Source organism: Symphalangus syndactylus, chromosome 5 (genome assembly GCF_028878055.3).
Source record: "Symphalangus syndactylus isolate Jambi chromosome 5, NHGRI_mSymSyn1-v2.1_pri, whole genome shotgun sequence".
Classification (NCBI taxonomy): Eukaryota; Metazoa; Chordata; class Mammalia; order Primates; family Hylobatidae; genus Symphalangus; species Symphalangus syndactylus.
In genome coordinates, this window is record NC_072427.2 from 31,918,718 (window position 1) to 31,938,993 (window position 20,276).

The 20,276-nt window shown below is 49.5% G+C and overlaps 2 protein-coding genes across 28 annotated transcripts in view; one reads left to right on the forward strand and one right to left on the reverse strand.

Annotated features, from left to right (window-relative positions):
• The window catches only part of PML (PML nuclear body scaffold), a 52,444-nt gene extending 42,036 nt beyond the window's left edge, over positions 1-10,408 (reverse strand). For 7 of the 17 annotated variants that reach the window (XM_055277813.2, XM_055277815.2, XM_055277814.2 and 4 more), the window contains exons 1-2: positions 10,118-10,353; positions 6,587-7,059 (exon numbers count right to left, since the gene is read on the reverse strand). In XM_055277813.2, the coding sequence (XP_055133788.1) occupies positions 6,587-7,059; positions 10,118-10,246 (602 nt within the window). In that variant the 5' untranslated portion in view covers positions 10,247-10,353. Of the gene's footprint in view, positions 1-6,586; positions 7,060-10,117 lie in introns of all 17 variants that reach the window. The other 10 variants (XM_055277810.2, XM_055277809.2, XM_055277812.2 and 7 more) reach the window with 5 other exon arrangements.
• A 2,320-nt stretch (positions 10,409-12,728) lies between these two features.
• Positions 12,729-19,651, forward strand: STOML1 (stomatin like 1). 11 transcript variants are annotated; one of them, XM_055277828.2, is made up of 8 exons: positions 12,729-12,867; positions 14,126-14,256; positions 14,614-14,720; positions 15,816-15,965; positions 16,271-16,474; positions 17,348-17,543; positions 17,990-18,202; positions 18,731-19,651. In XM_055277828.2, exons 2-8 carry the CDS (start codon positions 14,250-14,252, stop codon positions 18,922-18,924), a joined length of 1,071 nt encoding a protein of 356 aa, XP_055133803.1. In that variant the 5' UTR covers positions 12,729-12,867; positions 14,126-14,249; the 3' UTR covers positions 18,925-19,651. The 11 variants fall into 11 exon arrangements, with proteins under 11 accessions (XP_055133803.1, XP_055133805.1, XP_063496244.1 ...); XM_063640174.1 differs by having other exon boundaries at positions 12,738-12,867; positions 14,126-14,262; positions 17,993-18,202; XM_063640173.1 differs by having other exon boundaries at positions 12,743-12,867; positions 17,993-18,202.
• The last annotated feature ends 625 nt before the right edge of the window (positions 19,652-20,276 follow it).

The window sequence follows — 20,276 nt, forward strand, 5'->3', positions numbered from 1 at the left end:
AAATGAAGGGCTATCAGTACATTAAAAAGTATGGCCAGGCACAGTGGCTCACACCTGTAATCCCAGCACTTTGGGAGGCCAAGGTGGGCAGATCACTTGAGGCCAGGAATTCAAGACCAGCCTGGCCAATATGGCAAAACCTTGTCTCTACTAAAAAGAAAATGCAAAAATTAGCCAGGTGTAGTGGCGCATTCCTGTAGTCCCAGCTACTTGGAAGGCTGAGGCATGAGAACTGCTTGAGCCTGGGAGGCAAAGGTTGCAATGAGCCAAGATCATGCCACTATATTCCAAGAGCAAGACTCTATCTCAAAAAATAAAAAAATAAAAAAAAAATAAAAAGCAGAATACAATTTCCCTGAGATGAAAAGCTGAAGAAAGACTTGAGTTTTTCAGATCAATAATAGTGATAGAAGATTATTGAAAAAAGAAAAAATTATATAAAGATCTTTAGCAGGCTGAGCATGGGCTCAAGCCTGTAATCCCAGTGCTTTGGGCAGCTAAGGCAGGAGGATCACTTGAAGCCAGGAGTTTAGACCAGCCTGGGCAATATAGTGAGACCCTATCTCTACACAAAATTTTAAAAATTAGCCAGGCATGGTGGCAGGCACCTATAGTCCTAGCTACTCAGAGACTAAGGCTAGCAGACCTCTTGAGTCTAGGAGTTCGAGGTTACAGTGAGCTATGATCACACCACTGCACACCAGCCTGGGCAACAGAGCAAGACCCTATCTCTAAACAAACAAATAAACAAATGAAAACCATCCAACTATACTTATTAGCCAGGTGCAATGGCAGGTGCCTGTAGTCCTGGCTACTTGGGAGGCCAAGGTGGGAGGATTGCTTGAGCCCAGGAGTTTGAGGCTGCAGTGAACTCTGATTGCACCACTGCATTCCAGCCTGGGTGACAGAGTGAGACCCCATCTCTAAAAAGTAAAATAAATAAAAATAAATAAAGATCCTTAGCAAACAAAAACAGATTACTCACAGAGAAAAAATAGACCATTAGTGGACTTCTCATCTACAACACCAGAGACTAGAAATTTATGAAGCAAGGTTTATATATTCTGAGGTGAAAGCACTGTGATTGTGACCTCAGAATTTTACACCTAGCTAAATTTTCCCTCATATGTGACAGCAAAAGAAGGACATACAAGTAAAGACACTTAAGGTCTCAGAAAGTAAACTCTGGAATAATTTTTTTAATTACTTGATGGAGTATTCCTGCCAAATGGAAAATTAATCACCTTAAATAATTCAAGAAAGGAGAAGAAAAGCTATAGGAAAAATTATCATGAGCAATGGAACCAATTAAAGTATAAGGTATGGCTAACAAGTGTGTTGTAATATGACCATGAAGCTTAATACCTGTTCAGAAAGGATGTTTACAATAGAAAAAAAAAAATTAACAATTTGGTAGTAATCTGGAACTAAAAGTTCACATTATTTCAACTAAATCTGAAAGTGAGAGGGAAGAGGGAAGAAGAAAAACTATAAAAGTGTGCTAAATGTTTTATTTTCTCTGGAAGAATAGTTATATTCTACTCTTTGTGGTGACAGATGTGATAGGTTCTAGAGTGTGCATGTGTGTGTGTGTGTGGGTGTGTGTATACACTTTTTTTTTTGATACGGTTTCGCTCTTGTTGCCTAGGCTGGAGTGCAGTGGCACAATCTCGGCTCACTGCAACCTCTGCCTTCCAGTTTCAAGCAATTCTCCTGCCTCGGCCTCCCGAGTAGCTGGGATTACAGGCGCCCGCCACCACGCCCGGCTAATTTTTGTATTTTTAATAGAGACGGGGTTTCACCACATTGGTCAGGCTGGTTTTGATCTCCTGACCTCATGATCCGCCCACCTCAGCCTCCCAAAGTGCTGGGATTACAGGCGTGAGCCACTGTGCCTGGCCCATTTTTTTTTTCTTTTTTTAAGACAGAGTCTCATTCTGTCACCCAGGCTGGAGTGCGGTGATCATGGCTCACTGCATCCTTAACTGTCAGGCTCAGGTGATCCTCTCTGAGGAATACTTCCACCTCCCGAATAGCTGGGACAAGAGGCATGTGCCACCGTGTCCAGCTAATTTTTGTATTTTTTTGTAGAGACGGGGTTTCGCCATATTGCCCAGGCTGGCCTCAAACTCCTGGGCTCAAAAGATCCACCGGCCTTGGCCTCCCAAAGTGTTGGGATTACAGGTGGAAGCCACCACGTCTGGCCTATATATATGTTTTAATGGGGAAGTTACCACTCTGTAATTATCATTTAGAGAACTGGTGAAACAGAATGGAAGGAAAGGTAGAAAGTTTCGGCCAGACATGTTGGCTCATGCCTGTAATCCCAGCACTTTGGGAGGCTGAGGTGGGTGGATCACAAGGTCAGGAGATCGAGACCATCCTGGCCAACATAGTGAAATCCCATCTCTACTAAAAATACAAAAAAAAAAAAAAAACTTAGCCAGGCATGGTGGCACGCACCTGTAATCCCAGCTACTCAGGAGGCTGAGGCAGGAGAATCACTTGAACCCGGGAGGAGGAGGTTGCAGTGAGCCAAGATCACGCCACTGCACTCCAACCTGGGCGATAGAGCAAGACTCCGTCAAAAAAAAAAAAAAAAAAAGAAAAGAAAGAAAGGTAGAAAGTTTCAATAGCGTGGAGATACACACACACACACAAGCACTAGAACTTACATATATATGGATATATACATATAGATATATGCATATATACATTATATATACATATATATCATATACATATATTTGTGTATGTATATATATGTGTGTACTGTACAACAAATACAACTTTTCAACTGTAAGGATTATTGCTAGGAATATGTGAGTCCAAGGAATATCCTAGGCCACTAAGAAAATCTCAATATAGTCTTAGATGTAGAACTCATACAAACTGTATGAACTGGCCATAGTGCAGAAATTAACAAGTATGAAATCGCACCATCACATTCCATCCTGGGCGACAGAGCAAGAAACCAAACATCACAAACCACTTGAAAATTTTAGAAAACACTCTTCTCTAAGGCTTTCCAAGAGAAAATTTTTTCTTTTTTTTTTTTTTCGAGTCAGGGTCTGGTTCTGATGCCCCAGTTGGAATGAAGTGGCACCATCACAGCTCACTGCAGGCTCAAATTCTTAGGTTCAAGCAACCCTCCTGCCTCAACCTCTCAAATAACTGGGACTACAAGCATGTACCACTGACCATGCCTGGCTAATTTTTTTTTATTTTTTGTAAAGATGAGGTCTTGCTATGTTGCCCAGGCTGATCTCGAACTCTTGACCTTAAGCAAGAGAACCTTTTTAAGAAAAGACTGAAACGATATTTGAGAAATGATTGACTATGAGAACACTAATAAAGTTATCAAAGTTATGGCATACAGCCAAAGCCATATACAGAGAACTTATGCCTTAAAAGAGTTATTATTAGGCAGGGCATTGTAGCTCACGCCTGTAATCCCAGAACTTTGGGAGACTGAGGCGGGTGGATCACTTGAGGCCAGGAGTTCGAGACCAGCCTGGTCAACATGGGGAAACCCCGTCTCTACTAAAAATAAAAAAATTAGCCAGGCGTGGTGGTGGGCACCTGTAGTCTCAGCTACTGGCGAGGCTGAGGCAGGAGAATCACTTGAATCCAGGAGGCATAGGTTGCAGTGAGCCAAGATCTACCACTGCACTTCAGCCTGGGTGACAGAAGGAGACTCTGTCTCAAAAAAAAGTTATTATTATTAAACAATAAAGATTGCAAATAAATGAATTATAAGTTCAAGAAGCTAGAAAATGAATAATGACAAAAGTTAGAAGGAAGAAAATGACAAAAATAAAATGATCAAACAGAAAGAAGGAAAATACTAAAATCAGTAAGCAATCTAAGGAAAGACTAAAAGTACAGTACTTTGAAAAGACCACTAAACCACAAATATACAACATCAGAAATAGCAAAAAGGGGTATAGTTACAGGAATAGAGGAGATTTTTAAATAATGAAAGATAACTCCGGACGAACTGGAAAATCTTCCAAAAATCTGACACAAGAGCCAAAACAGATTAATGCCATGGCAAAAATGGGAAAAGTTCTCAAAAATCTACTATAAAAAAAGCACCAGTTCCAAGATGGGTTTTCAAAAAACTTTTATAAGCCTAAATTTCTTATATTCTTCAAACTGTTCTAGAGCAGAGAAATTATAATAGAATTTTAACATTCACTGAGTATTTAATATGTGCCAGGCACTATGCTAAACAATTTATATGTACAGTTGGCCCTCAGTATCTGCAGGTTACGTACCCATGGATTCAACAAATCTTGGATCAAACATATTCAGGGGAAAAAAATCAATTAAAAAAGTACCACAATAAAAAAATACAAATTCAAAAATATAGTAAAACAACTCTTTACATAGCATTTACATTGTATTAGGCATTATAAGTAATCTAGAGATGATTTAAAGTATACAGGAGAAGATGAGTACAGTGGCTCACACCTGTAATCCCAGCACTTTGAGAGGCCTAGGGAGGGTTGTTGCTTGAGCCCAAGAGTTCTCAAGAGCAGTCTGGGCAATGTGGCGAAACCCTGTCTCAACAAAAAATTTACAAATTAGCTGAGCGTGGTGGTGCACACCTGCAGTCCCGTATAATCTGGAGGCTGAGGTGGGAGGATTGTTTGAACCCAAGAGATTGAGGCTGCAGTGAGCCACGAGTGCAGCACTGCACTCCAGCCTGGGCGACAGAGCAAGACCCTGTCTCAAAAAATAAAAATAAAATAAAAAGTAAAGTATACAGGAGGATGTGTAGAGGTTATATACAAATACTATGCCATTTTATATCAGAGACTTGAGCATCTATGAATTTGAACCAATCTCCCATGGATCCCGTGGGATGGCTGCATTGTCATGTTCAAAACATGAAAGCTTACAAATTCATTAAGAAATTAGTATAAGGCTGGGCACGGTGGCTCACACCTGTAATCCCAGAATTTTGGGAGGCTGAGGCAGGTGGATCACCTGAGGTCAGGAGACCAGCCTGACCATTATAGTGAAACCCTGTCTCTACTAAAAATGCCAAAAAATTAGCCAGGCATGATGGCGTGCACCTGTAATCACAGCTACTTGGGAGACTGAGGCAGGAAAATGGCGTGAACCTGGGAGGTGGAGGTTGCAGTGAGCCGAGATCGCGCCACTGCAATCTAGCCTGGGTGACACAGCGAGACTCCATCTCAAAAAAAAAAAAAAAAAAAAAGAAATTAAAAAAAATTTTTTAAATCCAAAAGATATAACCAGAGATATAGCCAATTTTTCCTAATTTATTGCAGTTTCAATCAAAATCCAATAAATATGTAAATTTTAAAACTGCATAAATTGTAAGAGCAAAAGAAACGCATAAATTTTTCTCCTTCGAGGAATCTGTTCCTGAATTCTTTAATTAGTCCCTTAATTCCTAAAAGGAAACAACAACAACAACAGGCAAAGGACCTAAACAGGCCATTCACAAACGAAGAAACACAATGGCCAATAAACAAGTGGAAAGCCACTCAACCTTTACAACAAGCTAAGAAACGTGGTGATACCAGCTGTTGAGGAGTCGGAGGGGGAAGCTTATTCTGATAGTGTGGGAAGTTTATCCTAAAGCAGGAAACAAATCACACTCAGTTTAGCAGATATGTAGTTTAGCAGGTATGTGGTTTAGCCATATATAGTTCTGAGTTGTCAAAAACCAGCGAAAAATGCTTTCATTTTGCAAGTGGATCCCTAAGAACCAAGAAGCACCTTCTATAAACAATCTATTTCTGATGGTCAAAAGTTCACATAGTTATACTACCTTTTTGGCTAAAAGAGGGAAAATAGGACCTGATAAGACTGCTCCTACCTGCATATATATTCATAAAGAAACTCTCAGAAGAAACATTCAAAACTAGTAACAATGGCTACCTGTGGATGGGAAGAGGGAGAAGTGGTGGGAATTAGTTGGGGATGGACAGAAGATTGCACTCTTTCTCTCCACTTTACAAATTTTGTTCGTGAACTGTACGAATGTATTACCTATTAAAAAACTGAATTAAAATCTGTTTAATAAAAATAATTACAACTGGATGTGATTTTTTTTCCCCATACAGACATTCTCAGATAGCGCTGCCTGGTGTTAATGGTTTCAACTTTTCAGACAGAAACTAACTACCTGTCTCTGATCCTAGCATCCAGCCTTACTGAGATTCCGTGTCAGTGCTCTCGGAAAATTCCACTAAATTCTAAAGGGCAGTTTGGTAACATGTATCAAATGTAGAATTTCCGTCCCCCTACACCCAGCAGTGGCACTTCTAAAAATTTATCCTAAAGAAGTTACTGGATAAAGATGCAAAGATGATTCTGCAGCATTATTTATTACAGGAGGAAATTGGAAACTTACTATCCACCTGCGTGGGGACTGGCAGCATAAATTGTGGTCATCACCACGGACGCTGCGTATCTGCAGACCACATTTAGAGTTGCAAGGCCCCAGAAGCTCCTCGTCCTCAGCTGTGTGACTCTGGATCTTTGCTCCTCTCGCCCTCTACCTGGTTCTTGGATGCACCACCCCACCCTGTGCCGGCCTACTCACCTGGTCAGCGTAGGGGTGCGGTGGTTGGGGTTGGAGCAGAAGATGTTGTTGGTCTTGCGGGTGCCGTCCAGGAACTCACGCACCGACTGGTTGCGCAGCTCTGCTAGGGGCCGGGCCTCGTGCTTGAGGAACCACTGGTGTGCCTCGAAGCACTTGGCGCAGAGGAGCTGCTCGCACTCAAAGCACCAGAAGTCCGCAGACTCTTTGCAGCGGGTGCACACAGCCTGCGCGTCCACAATCTGCCGATACACCGACAGGCGCCGCTGCAGACTCTCGAAAAAGACGTTATCCAGGGCAGGTGTGTCTGCACCTAGGGGCCAGGGTGCCTGGCAGATGGGGCACTGCATGCCCGACGCCTCCAGGCATCCTGAGCACAGCGTGTGCAGACAAGGCAGCAGCTTCGGGCACTTGGCTTCGGCCTGGCATTGCTGGCAGCGCAGAAACTGGAACTCCTCCTCCGAAGGGGGGGCTTGCTGGGGGACCAGAGAGGCAGGTGAGGCCTGGAGAAGTCCCAAGAGCCCCCACCTACCGGCCAACCACCCTTACAGCTGGAGCCTGGAGTAGGACCTCATATTCCATTCCAGCCAGTCATTGGATGATGCAAAACCCTGGCTTATCAGCACCCCAATACTCCCATTTATTCAGGCCCTCCAGCTCTCACTGCACCATTTATTGAGCATCTACTTCTCATCACACACAGTACTAGGCCCTGAGATATAAGAGGTGTAGGATACATTCTGCCTTCAAGGAACTCAGTTTGGAAGGTAGATACACTAAGTACCAACCTCATATAAAGTGCTTAATGCAGTTTGGGGGTTCATCAATGAGGTAAGCATGGAACAACAGTATGACCCAGCAATTCCACTCTTAGATATATAACCAAAAGATCTAAAAACAAGGCCCAAACAGATACTTGTACAACAATGTCCACAGCAACAGTATTCACAATAGACAAAATGTAGAAACAATCCAAGTATCCATCAACAGATGAATAGATGAACAAAATGTGGTCTACACATATAATGGAATATTACTCAGCATTAGAAAGAAATGAAATTCTGATACATGCTACAACATAGATGGACCTCAATGACATTATGCTAAGTGAAATATGCCAGACACAAAAGGTCAAATACTGTGATTCTGAGGCAGGAGAATAGGGTCTGGAGGCAGAGAACCTAAGGCCGATTCCCTCTGACTTCCTAGAACTAAATCGAAAGGAAAACTGCAACTCTCCATGCCTAAGTAACAAAAGGACGAGAGGCTACTCTCTTTGCAAACCACCCCATTTCCTGCGGGGCAAATGGAAAATTGAAAGTACCTCTGATTGGTTGCTTTCTGCCACCAATGGGGTGAACACCAAGTGGCCAATGGGAAACCTCTAGGGGGTATTTGGAACCCAGAAGATTCTGTAACTGGGGTCCTTGAGCCCTGCTCCAGCCACTCCCACCCTGTGGGGTGTACTTTCATTTTCAATAAATCTCTGCTTTCATTGCTTCATTCTTTCCTTGCTTTGCTGTGCATTTTGTCCAATTCTTTGTTCAAAATGCCAAGAACCTGAACAATTTGGAGTCAAGACCCTCTACTGGTAACAATTCCACTTATATGAAATATCTAGAATAAGTAAGTTCATAGGGACAGAAGGTAGATTAGAAGTTACCAAGGGCTAGGGGAAGGAGAAAATGAGGAGCTATTGCATTACTGGGGCTCAGGACACACCACTTCAAAGTATGACTGCAGGAGGCTCTTGAAATATACTTCGTTGGCATATTTTAAGCTGGTTATTCTGAGAAACTGCTGATACAGGAATAGCTCTGAAAAGCTCTCCTTTTGTAAAAAAGAAAGGCATTTATATCTTAAAAGAAAATCTACATTAGTAAAATGATCTATATTAAAAGAGGGCTGCTGTAGACAACTTTTATTATCTAAGAACTTTTTATCTACATAGCAAGACAACCTCTATTCACCAAACAGCTCCTCTCCTCACCCTCCCATAACTTGTGTTATCACCATCACCCAGAAACTCCAAGCTCTTTTCTGTAGCTCAGGATGTTATACAGGCTTCAATCATCTGACCTTTCTTTGAGTCTCATACTTTGTGGGACTCTTGAGTATAAATATGTAATTAAATATGGGTTTTCCACTGTTAAGCTATTTTATGACTATTTAATTCATAGGCTATTTAATTCATAGCCCAGCCAAGGAAACTAGAAGGGTGGAGGGAAGCCATCTTTCCCTCCCCTATGGTTTAAAGAGTACAGAGTTTCTGGAGTAATGAAAAAGTTCTGGAAATAGATGGTGGTGATGGTTACACAATATTGTGAATCTACTTAATGCTACTGAATGGTACACTTAGAAATGGTTAACATAGGAGCTTATCCGTTAGGTATATTTTACCACAATTCTTAAAATACAAAAACAGGCCGGGCATGGTGGCTCATGCCTGTAATCCCAGCACTTTGGGAGGCCGAGGTGGGCGGATCACGAGGTCAGGAGTTAGAGACCAATCTGGTCAACATAGTGAAACCTCATCTCTACTAAAAATATAAAAATTAGCCAGGTATGGTGGCGTGGCCTGTAATCTCAGCTACTCAGGAGGCTGAGGCAGGAGAATGGCGTGAACCCGGAAGGAGGAGGTTGCAGTGAGCCGAGATCGCACCATTGCACTCCAGCCTGGGCAACAGTGTGAGACTCCATCTCAAAAACAAACAGATAAACAAACTAACAAAAAAGCAAAACAAACAAACAAACAACAAAAAAAAACACAAAGTGCTTAATACAGTACCTGGCACATTTGAAGTGCTCATAAATGTTACCTAGTATTGTTAAGTAATGTTATTCTTAGTTGTAATAATGCTTATAAAAGTAACTGTAATACGGTGTCCTCTGTACTTTCATGAAGGGGAGCAAAAGGACCTGAAAGGCAGCAGAGCAAGAAACCCAAGTAGTTCCTTTAGGGGTGGAGGTGGGAGGTGGGCAGGAAAGGTGTGGCAAGAGAAGGGTTCGTTGGGGAGGCTTCCTTAAGCAGAAACCACATGAGCTGGGAGGCCTTGGCAAAGATACCACTTCAGTCTGAGCCACAGTTTCTCACCTCGGATCTGGGAAGTTGGTTTTAGTTTTGCCGTGCCTGGGACATGCCCCTGGCTCCAGGCCAACGCAACAGGGGTACTACCTCCATCCTCCCTAATCTGAAGTCCTGCATCTGAGGCAGGGTTAAGGCAGGGCTCGAGGGTGGGCAGAAGGGCCCAGGCCCGGAGGCCACTGACCCTTCTCACCTTGCCCAACTACTCAGTGGAGAAACCGCAGCCCAGCGAGGCCGCCCCAACTCCTCCGTGTCCTCTTTTCTACTCTATCCTACCCTCCCTTCCCTGCCCCAGCTGAGAGGGTCAGGACCCTGGGGTCTGGTCTTCCCGCTTAGTGTCACTCTCTAGGGTACTTGACCAAATCCTCCGTTAGACCCTCTCTTCCCCCCTCTCCCCACCACAGCAAACCAACAAAGCCTAACCCCATCATCCCCTAACCCAATAGTACCTCTGTAGGGCTGGGGCTGGGGCTGGGCTGGCGGCCTTCAGAGGGGGTCTCGGGGGGAGGCATGGTGGGCGCGTGGGGCCGGGCGGGGTCCTGCTGGGGCCTCGGAGATCGGGCGGGTGCAGGCTCCATGGACCCCAGCTTAGTTTCGATTCTCGGTTTAGATCTTGGAGGGCGTGAAGATAAGCTGAAGGGGAGGCGTGAGCCAGTTGGCTGAGCCCCTTGAGCTGTCCGAAAGGGGAGGTGCCGGCTCAGGGCCCGCCTCTGGAGAGGAAGTGAGACAGAAGCTGGGGGCGGTTCTAGGGGCAGAGAGGCCGACTGTGGGTTTTAAAGACACGCCCAGAGCGGGGAGGAGGTAGAGGCGGGGAGCTGCAGACCTACCGCTGACTTACGGTAAAGCCGGAAAGGCAGGGCAGAGCTGCAGGGGGGCAGCCCTGCTCCCGGCTTTGATCCATTCATCAGTTCACACTGGCACTGCTTCGTGCCACCTCCTGCCGGGAGCTGGGCGTACAAAAATGAGCCACACGCAGCCCCTGCTTTCTAAGAGCCCTAGATGTAATGGAAGAGCAAGCCTGCAAACGGAGACATTCTGGAAAGGAGAGCCCTCAGCTGGGACCTGAAAAAGCAGTGGAAATTCACCAGGGATTTAGGGTTGTAGGTGGTGGGGTACAGGGGACACTTGAAACAGAAAAGATAGCTCTTGCAAAAGGCATGGAAGTTTGAAACACAAAAGCCTGTTTGGGAACTAATTTTGGCCATTTTCAGATTTAAGAGGGAATTAATGAGAAATGATGCCCAAGGAGTGTGCTGGGACAAGATCCTAGCTAAGGAGACTGGACCAGTTCTGTGAGTGATGGGAAGTTCGTGAAGGATTTGGAACCAGGGAACAACACGATCAGCTGTGCATGATGGGACAGTCACTCTGACAACCCAGGGGCAGGTGCCCTGGCCTAGGACAGTGGCTGTGGGATGCAGAGAAGGGACTTGAGTCAGAGATCCTGGGAAGCCAGTGACTGGAGGTGAGGGAGCAGGATGATGCCTTGAGTGACAGCTGGAAAGGCTGGTGGATCTGAGGTGGTGGGGGCAGGAGGGAGGGGGAGAGCTGGAGAGCGGGTATGAAGAGGGTGAGGGGAGAGCCAGCTAGGTCTTCACCAATGGAAAAGTATGCCAGACTCCCAGCTGGTAAGGGGAAAGGGGCACAGCTCCAGGTGACCTCACTGGGTCAGTGCCCTGGCTTCAAACTTAAACCATCGCAACCACTGTGTTGGCTCCTGTGTACCCATTCTGTACTCTGTTCCAACTTAGAAACAGACTAGAAAGGATGATGATAGGGCCTGGCTCTTGTAAACCTTACAGTCTGCGGGGTGGAGGGCAGGGGTTGGGCAGATACCCAACTTCCTAGGGACTGTAAGAGGCCTCAGGAGCCTGCCCTTCCCTCCAGCCTGGTCAGTACTCCCAGGCCTTTAGAGAATCAGTCCATGAAAGCCAAATATGGTGGGCAGCCATCTGCACAAGGGACCTGGAAGTGGGCTATGGCAGGATGGGGCTTCGGAGGCCAGAGGCGATTGGCTGAGGAGGCAGAACTGGGGAAACTATTCATTTCTTTGCTTGCTTTGGAAGATAGCCTGCTCCCAGACTACCCCAAAGTTCTGTTGGAAGTTAACACTTCTCAAAGTAAGTTCACAAGTTGCATTCAGGTTTTCTCAAGCCCTGGAGAGGCAAGTTCATTCCAGGTACCTGGATCAAGGGGCATGCTGTTTCTGGACCTGCAGGACTGAGGGCCTCACCTCCATGGTGCCCTGGGTCCCCTGCCCTCATATAGCTCTGTGCTATCCCCTTCTTCCTTACACTGTCATTATCCCCGAGGTCTGCATGTGAAACTTCTTTCTTTTTGTGCCAAAGTTCAGGCCTTCCTACTCCACCTTGATCACGGTGACCTGGCTAGGCCATTACTTAACAAATAAGTACTGAGACCTGCCCTATGCCAGTCCCTGCTTGCTGGGCTGTGGGTTCACAAAGAGGAATAATTTGCAGACTATGCCCCAGAGAAACTCAAAGTCCAGATATGGCATGTCCTGCCTCCAGTGTGAGAGAAGGAGTGCTGAGAAGGCCAGATCCCATGTCCTTGATCCTGGAGAAGATTCACTTCCTGTAAACCCTGATGAGATCTTGCTCTCTTGCTCCGGCTGCAGTGCAGTGGCACGATCATAGCTCACTGCAGCCTCAAACTCCTGTACTCAAGAGATCCTCCCGCCTCAGCCTCCCAAGTGGCTGGGACCACAGGCAGGCATCCCACGCCAGGCTAATTTTTAAAAATTGTTTGTAGAGATGGGCTCTCACTATGTTGCTCAGGCTGGTCCTGAATTCCTGGCCTCAAGCGATCCTCCTGCCTGAGTCTCCCAAACTGATGGATTATAGGCGTAAGTCACCATGCCCAGCTTCCCCTCCGGCTTTTCTAAGGCTGAGTAGGAGAAGAGGGGAGGCGGCGATGACCCCAGCAGGCTCCCAGGAACACCGATCACACCCACTAGCCCACGGCTGCAGTTCGGTCCTCCCAGCGCAGAGGGAGCCATGCGACGGCGGAAGCGGGCCCCGGCCGGCCTCCTCTTCCTGCGCCCGCGCCGCCGCGGGTGGCCGCGCGGGTGAAGCCGGAAGCAGCAGCCAGGAGGGCGGGCCGCGTAGGGCCCACTGGCCAGCGAGGGCGCCGCGCGGAGGCGCGGGGCGTGTCTCATGTCAAAAGCCATGCTTGGCAGGTCTGGGTACCGGGCGCTGCCCCTGGGGGATTTTGACCGCTTCCAGCAGTCGAGCTTCGGCTTTCTGGGCTCGCAGAAGGGCTGCTTGTCCCCGGAGCGGGGCGGCGTGGGGACGGGGGCCGGTGAGTGGCTGCCTGGCACGGCGGACCCGGGGGGGGACCAGCCGGCAACCCCCAGGCCCGAATCTCTGCCTCCGAGGAGTCCGCCGGCCCAGTGTCGTCGCACCCTACGAGGGGGGACTGAGAAAAGGATACGATATGGAGAGGGGGCTGGACCCGGCGCCTGGTGCTAGCGCCGATCCGCCCTCCCTAGGGTCACGGGGCTTTGGCCCCAGAGCCAGCCAGCGTTGCTCCTATCTTCCAAAACCTCACCTCACCACATTTGTCCTCGGCTCTTATTAGCCCTTTAGGCCTGGGAAGACGTTTCAGGTTTCTATTTCGCATAGAAGAAACCGAGGTCTAGGCAGAGGAGGCCACCAGCACCCTAAAGGCTCCTGCTGCAGGGAAATGGAAGAATTTTCACCCTAGGGGGCACCTCTAGAAGCCCGGCAACTAGGCATCTCCTGGATGTGCAGGCCAAAATGACAGGTCCTCAGCTGCCTGTTGGATCTGCCCTGCTTCTGTCTTGCCCTCAAAGTCTTCTGTGGCTCCTTTGGCCTACAGGCCAGATCCCACGCTGTTCACCCTGACCGCCTAACCTGGGATTTGATCCCTCCCTGGCCTTCCTGTCCTGAAAGCTCTCCCTATCCAGAACTCTCTTGAGAGGCCTGGTGGATCAGAGCCACAAAGTGGAGCCTCAGTGTTCTGGGGCTTAGCCCAGAGGGCAGGGCTTCCTGGAAGAATGGAGCAGGGCTCCTGACTGCTTCCTGTCCAGGGTTGGGAGAAGGAAAGCGGCAAATAACCTCATCCCAGATTCTGGAGCTGTCTCGGCTTCGCTCCCATCCTGGGATCCTGATTCTCCAGGGGCCAGGACATTTGGCTTGGATAAGCCTCATCTTTCTAGCCCTGCCCCTGACCCCGACCCCTAACAATTTTCTTGAATTGAAATAGGCAGGATTTTTTTGTTTTTGTTTTTTGTTATTTTTTTGAGACGGAGTTTCGCTCTTTCCCCCAGGCTGGAGTGCAGTGGCGCGATCTCGTGAAATAGGCATTTTTTAATGGTCATTAAGGCATTAAAGTAGGGTGAAGAATAGAAAATAATAATCTTATTCCTCATCTATGGCTCCTGTTGATAAGCTATTTATGCTTTATCCCTGTAGGCTAAGGCATCATCTTCATAAGGACTCCTGGAAAGCACACTTCTGGGGCTGATGGTATAGGAGGAATGTGTTCTGCCAGCAGTATTCAGTGCATGTTTACAGATGCTCAGGTGCTCCTGGCTCCATGCCAGGTATGGGTAGGCAATATAAATTAAACGAGAGGATTGACCCCTACTCAGTCCAGTGAGGAGAGCATCATCACCTGGACTGGATTCTGAGATTGAATGGCTGTTGCCTAGCAGAGAATAAGGCCTTGTGAGGGTTGTTGGACTTGGGACAAATGAGTGTTGATGTACGGGAGGAGGGAACAGACCCTAACTCGCAACTGCCCAAAGATACGGGGATATTAGGCAAGGAGCCAGATTGAGAGCCCTGAGAAGGAAGGAGCCTCTCGAGGGGAAGGTGGGCGTAAGGTACACTTGCCCAAGTTCACGCCACTTGCAGCTGTCATGGCAGGTCCAGTTGACCACCTCTGCTCTCACCTGCAGATGCACCCCAGAGCTGGCCCTCCTGCCTCTGTCATGGCCTCATCAGTTTCCTGGGGTTCTTGCTGCTGTTGGTCACCTTCCCCATTTCCGGCTGGTTTGCCCTGAAGGTAAGGCTGGCTGGGTCAGCCCCCAGGGTGGTTGGGCCACACTGAGAGCTTTGGCATTGATGAATAAATTTGCCTATCCTCTGTCCCCTTTCCCTAAATATTATTACCCCTTTGCGTAATGGGCTAGGCAAGAACCATTCATTCACATTGTTCAGGGGAGGAAACTAAGGCTTGGGCTTGTCTAAAGTCATACTGGGAGCCAGTAGGGGGTAGAAACAAGTCCAAAACTCCTAAGTCCTGGGATCTGGATACTGGCTTTAAGGTGCACACAGATGTCTTTGCCAAATTATCTTCTCTTTGGGTTAGAATAAATTAGAAATGAAAAGACCCAACTTAGCCCAGCAGGTAATGCATAATAAGAATTCAGGCCTCATTTTCCATAAGGGGTGGTACAGTGGGAAAAGGATGAACCATGGAGCTATAGTTCAGCATCGCATGTGAAAGCTGTGGGGAAGGTGGAAGCCCAAGGAGGCCTTGCCCTTTGTGTAGCCCTAGGCAACAGTCCCTCTCTAGAAAACCTCTGGGTTTGGTGTGGTCTGCAAGGGAGTCCTTAAATGGCCTTAGATCCTAGTTCTAAAACTGCCACAGAAACAAATGCTGTGTGACCTTGAGCAGGTTTCTTTGCCTCTCTGGGCCTTCATTTCTCAATTTGGACATCACTACTTCTCTAGGAGGTCCAGGGACCTAAAGTTGACGAAGCCCTTTCCCCGGGGGTGCTGTTAGGGCAGCCCAGCCTTTTTTCCTAACTAATCCAAGGACAGACAGTTTCCTGGTATGAGTCATGTCTAGCTTCAGACCACAGAGATGAAAAGTTTCTCTAAGGATCAAGTCAATACAGTGCAGTGGTTAAGACACATGGCCTTTGGAGTTATTCAGAACTGCATTCAAATCTTCCCTATTTCACTTAGGGCTGTGCAGTTTTTGAGCAAGTCACTTAGCCTCCCTCAGCCTTGGTTTTCTCATCTGGAAACAGAGCTAGGGATACCTAACTGTGACCCAGGTGAGGAGGAGAGAAATGAGGAAGGGACCTAGGCAGACGGCATTGGCCAGCCTAGGCTGACCACTTTCAACTCTTTCCCTTGCCATTGTGGACAGATTGTGCCCACCTACGAGCGGATGATCGTGTTCCGCCTGGGCCGGATCCGCACCCCCCAGGGACCTGGCATGGTTCTGCTCTTGCCCTTCATTGACTCCTTTCAGAGGGTGGATCTGAGGACACGAGCCTTCAACGTCCCTCCCTGCAAGGTGAGGGGCTTCTCAGCTGCCTTGACAGAGGAATTGGGGGCCTGTCCAGAATGTACTGTGGTGCCAGGACCTTGGCCTGTGAGTCACCATCTGAGGGGGGAAGGGGGAAGAAGAGACCAGAAAATCGATGGAGGCTAGGAGGACATCCTTGTTTCATACACCTAACCCTACATACTTGGTGACACCATTTGCCCTTGAGGAGCTAGCTGCCAAGCAGGTGGGTCAAGCTGGGTGGCCCCAGTGGGCATGACCTCCCTGCACCCCCAGGCCCTCGAGTGTCTCTCTCTCATGGCCTCCCCCAACAGCTGGCCTCTAAGGATGGGGCTGTGCTGTCCGTGGGAGCCGATGTCCAGTTTCACATCTGGGACCCGGTGCTCTCGGTGATGACTGTGAAAGACCTGAACACAGCCACACGCATGACAGCCCAGAACGCCATGACCAAGGCCCTGCTCAAGAGGCCGTTGCGGGAGATCCAGATGGAGAAGCTCAAGATCAGCGACCAGCTTCTGGTAAGCAGCCCCTCACAAGACGGAGCTTGGGGGGTGGCACCGGCCTGGCTCCACCTGCCAGGTCGCTTTGAGCAGAGTCAGACCACTCTGGGCCTCAGTTTACCATATGTCCCAATAGTGTAACCACTTTTGAAGAGCCAGTGGCTGGGTGGGGCCATGAGTTGAGGAATGGCAGGTGGGCGTAGAACATAATGATCCTGTGGCTCAGTAGAGTTGATAGAGGCATGCCTCCCTCAGTGGATCGTGGCTTCACAGCTCCCCTCCACCCTCACCAGAGCTGCATCATTCCTTGGCTGTATTTTGAAACAATGTCTTCCTTGGTCTCCATCCCTCCCCTCAGCCCCCTACAATCCAGCATCCACAGCAGCCAGGAGGATCTTGCCTTAAAGCAAGGCTGCTCTGTCACCTCCCTGCTCAAACTCCTCCCTGGGGCTCTTTGTTGCCTCAGAATAAATCAAAGTAAGCAGAAACACTCTACCTCTGACCCCTCAGCTGTTTCCAGTCCTCAGCCGACATGTGAGGGTCCAGCTAAATGGAACTCTGGTTCCTCACAGCTCCACGAAGATGCCAGGTTTTCTTGTCTGGGGTTTTGCACATGCTGTTCCTGTTGCCTGGAAGGGTCCTCCTCCACCTGAGGACTCCCTCCTGCTGGCACCACCCTCCTCTGCTGGGGGCTCACCACAGGCCTTGCTTCTGTCTTGGCACTTACCACAGCTGAGAGGTCATTGCCCTGTGCCTGTGTTCCCAGGCTAGGAGCGTCTCAAGGGCGGTGTGATGCCTCCATGTCCATGCACGGCCACACAGTCTGCCCAAAGAAGGTGCTCAGGAAAGGTTTGTTGAATTAATTATGTTTCTCCCCACACTGTCCTCCAGCTGGATATCAACGAAGTGACCAGGGCCTGGGGGCTGGAGGTAGACCGCGTGGAGCTGGCGGTGGAGGCTGTGCTCCAGCTGCCCCAGGACAGCCCAGCTGGGCCCAACCTGGACAGCACCCTCCAGCAGCTGGCCCTGCACTTCCTGGGAGGAAGCATGAACTCAGTGGCAGGAGGTGCCCCGTCCCCAGGGCCAGGTGAGGAGCCCTGGGGAGGAGGGTGGGGGTGTTTACCAGCTTCGTGCCAGCACAGACTTTGCTCGCTATCCCAGCAGCTCTGTGCAGTACACACCCTGCACAGATGTTCAGCCCACACTGACCACAGCCAAGGCAGTGAGAGGAGGCCAGGTGTCTGAGTGTGTAGAGGCCATTGGCAGCCTCCGTGGGAGGAGGCGACATCACCAGAAGGGCAGCTAGAAAGAGTTTTATATCTGAGGCTAGAGTAGTTTAGAAACTGAGTTTGCAGTTTAGGCTGAAAGCTCAGGGGCACCTTTCTGGTAGTGGAGGAAGTTGAACAGAGGCCTGAAGGGGATGTAAGAGGAAACTGCCACAAAAGGTGCAGAGGCCACAGTGAGTGGTCCTGACCTTGGCAACACGATGACCTCCTCTCTGCCTCCTTCCCCAACCCTGTTGGCCACCCCCAGCAGACACCGTGGAGATGGTGAGTGAAGTTGAGCCACCTGCCCCTCAAGTTGGTGCCAGGTCCAGTCCGAAGCAGCCTCTGGTGGAGGGGCTACTGACTGCTCTACAGCCCTTCCTGTCTGAGGCCCTGGTCAGCCAAGTCGGGGCCTGCTACCAGTTCAATGTCGTCCTGCCCAGCGGCACCCAGAGCGCCTACTTCCTGGACCTCACTACAGGTGCCGTTGCCCTCCTTGCCTCTCCTTCCCATCCAGCTTGCTAGATTGCTTGTTACCTGCCCCAGTGGTGCTCTTGTAGACTGCCCCCTGCTCCTGCCAATAATTTGGGGTGAACCCATGGCAGGCAGGGGCTCAGACACCATTTCCAGGCATTAACTATGCCCTGGTCTCCCCGCCATCTGCAGGACAATGCAGCCAGGCTTCCAATACCAAGAGGCCTGACTGTGTTACAGACCTGCTGCCTGTCAGGCTCTGTGCCAAGTACTTTTTGTGCATTATCTCACCCACTTCTCACCATGAGCCTATGCTTTAGGACTTGTCATTTCTAAAGGAATTATCATCACAGATTTGGAAACTGAGTCTCCAAGAGTTCACACAGCCAATAAGACTCAAACCCAGGGTATTAGAACCCAAACTCTTAACCAGTACTCTCCTCCCAATGGGAAATGCCAGCCCCTCCCACCCCCATAGCTGTCCTTCACATTCCTCCATTCCCCTACTGACACTCGGTTTTCTTTTGCCCCACAGGACGAGGAAGAGTGGGACACGGGGTGCCTGATGGCATCCCTGATGTGGTGGTGGAGATGGCCGAGGCAGACCTGCGGGCCCTGCTGTGCAGAGAGCTGCGGCCCCTGGGGGCCTACATGAGCGGACGGCTGAAGGTGAAGGGCGACCTGGCTATGGCCATGAAGCTGGAGGCTGTCCTCAGGGCCCTGAAGTAGCAGCCTTAGCTGACTTCCCAGGGCCCAGTCCCGAGCCTGGCACCAAGCCCGAGGGGCCTCTTGGAAGAGGAGGTGTTCATCTGCACCATGGAGAGTTGAGGCCCTAACAAGTTTCAGGCCCAGCCAAGAGCCCATGGATGGAGGCTGGGGGAGGCTGTCTGGCTGCCATGCACATCTCCCCTACAGTGGTTCTCTGGACAAGCCTTTGTCCATCCCGGTCCCCAGCTGAGTGCCCAGCGCTGAGCTGGGTGCACAGTGTGATTCCAGGAGGAGAGCCAGGCCTGCCCTGCCCTGCCCTGCTGGCTTCCTGACTGGAGAGACAGGACCCACAGAAACAGCCTGACAGCAGCTGGTTTGGTCCTTGTGTGAGGGACCAAGCATGTGGCCCAGGCTCTAAGCTCTGCGGGGATTGGAGAGGGATGGGGAGGGAAGGGAAGGCAGCCTCCAAGAAGAGGTCCCTGTGGCGAAGTTACGTGGGGATCCTGGCTGGCCCGCCTTCCTGGCTGCAATCCAGGCCCGTGCTAGCAGGATTGGGCATGGGAAGGAGCAGGGCCTGCTGCTTCCCTGGCGCTGCTCCCAAAGATGTCTGACTCATCTGCCAGCTCCGTCCTGCATGCCTGGCGAGCTGGGGCCCAGGGCAGCATGAAGGAGAGCCCTGCGTTCTGTGCTTCTTACCAGAGGTTTGCAAGCCTCAGACAAATAAATGTGGTGTTTACAATGTATAAAAGAGAAGAAGCCAAGCGGGGCTCCTGGGGGCATGGGGTGGGCTAGGAGGGTCCACAAGGTCCCTGCTGCCAGCCCAGGCAGGGATTGACATCCTGGTGGCTGACACAGACAGACCCTGACAATATTTGAAGCTCCTTCTCCTGAGTGTCTCAAAGCCCTTGGAAGCAGCGGTGGGGCTGGGTGGGGAGTTCTGTTCCTCTTTGTAGTGGGATACAGGTTCACCAGGAAAGGAAGGCATGAGTGTGCCAGAGTGTCCTGCAAACACTGAGGGGCAGGCAGGGTGGTCATATCCCAATCAAGAGAGGAGGTGGGGCCACCATCAGCTTCCCCTCCTGGTACACTCTGCCACTGCTTCTCTGCTGGCTGACGGGAAGGAAACAGTCATCGAGGCCTGGCCCCAGGCCCAGCCCAGCCCTGCTTTCTGCTCCAGTACTCTCGCCCAAACCCCAGGGGCCCCAGAGAAGGGGGCCTCTGACTTCTTGAGTCCTAAGAAAGGAATCTTACTCCCTGGAGAGACTTCTGGGAAAAACAAAACCACAAAAATCAGAGCCTCCCCTTAAGAACAGCCCCCAGCCTGTCCTGTGGCACCACAACTTCCCTCTCCCCCCAGGGGTCTCTGCCCTTCC

Bases quoted from the DNA above. Each gene is read 5' to 3' on its own strand.
- STOML1 (XM_055277825.2), top strand. From the start codon at position 12,845: ATGTCAAAAGCCATGCTTGGCAGGTCTGGGTACCGGGCGCTGCCCCTG. The intron at 14,721-15,815 runs GTAAGGCTGGCT...CATTGTGGACAG, and splicing joins CCGGCTGGTTTGCCCTGAAG to ATTGTGCCCACCTACGAGCG. The intron at 16,475-17,347 runs GTAAGCAGCCCC...ACTGTCCTCCAG, and splicing joins AGATCAGCGACCAGCTTCTG to CTGGATATCAACGAAGTGAC.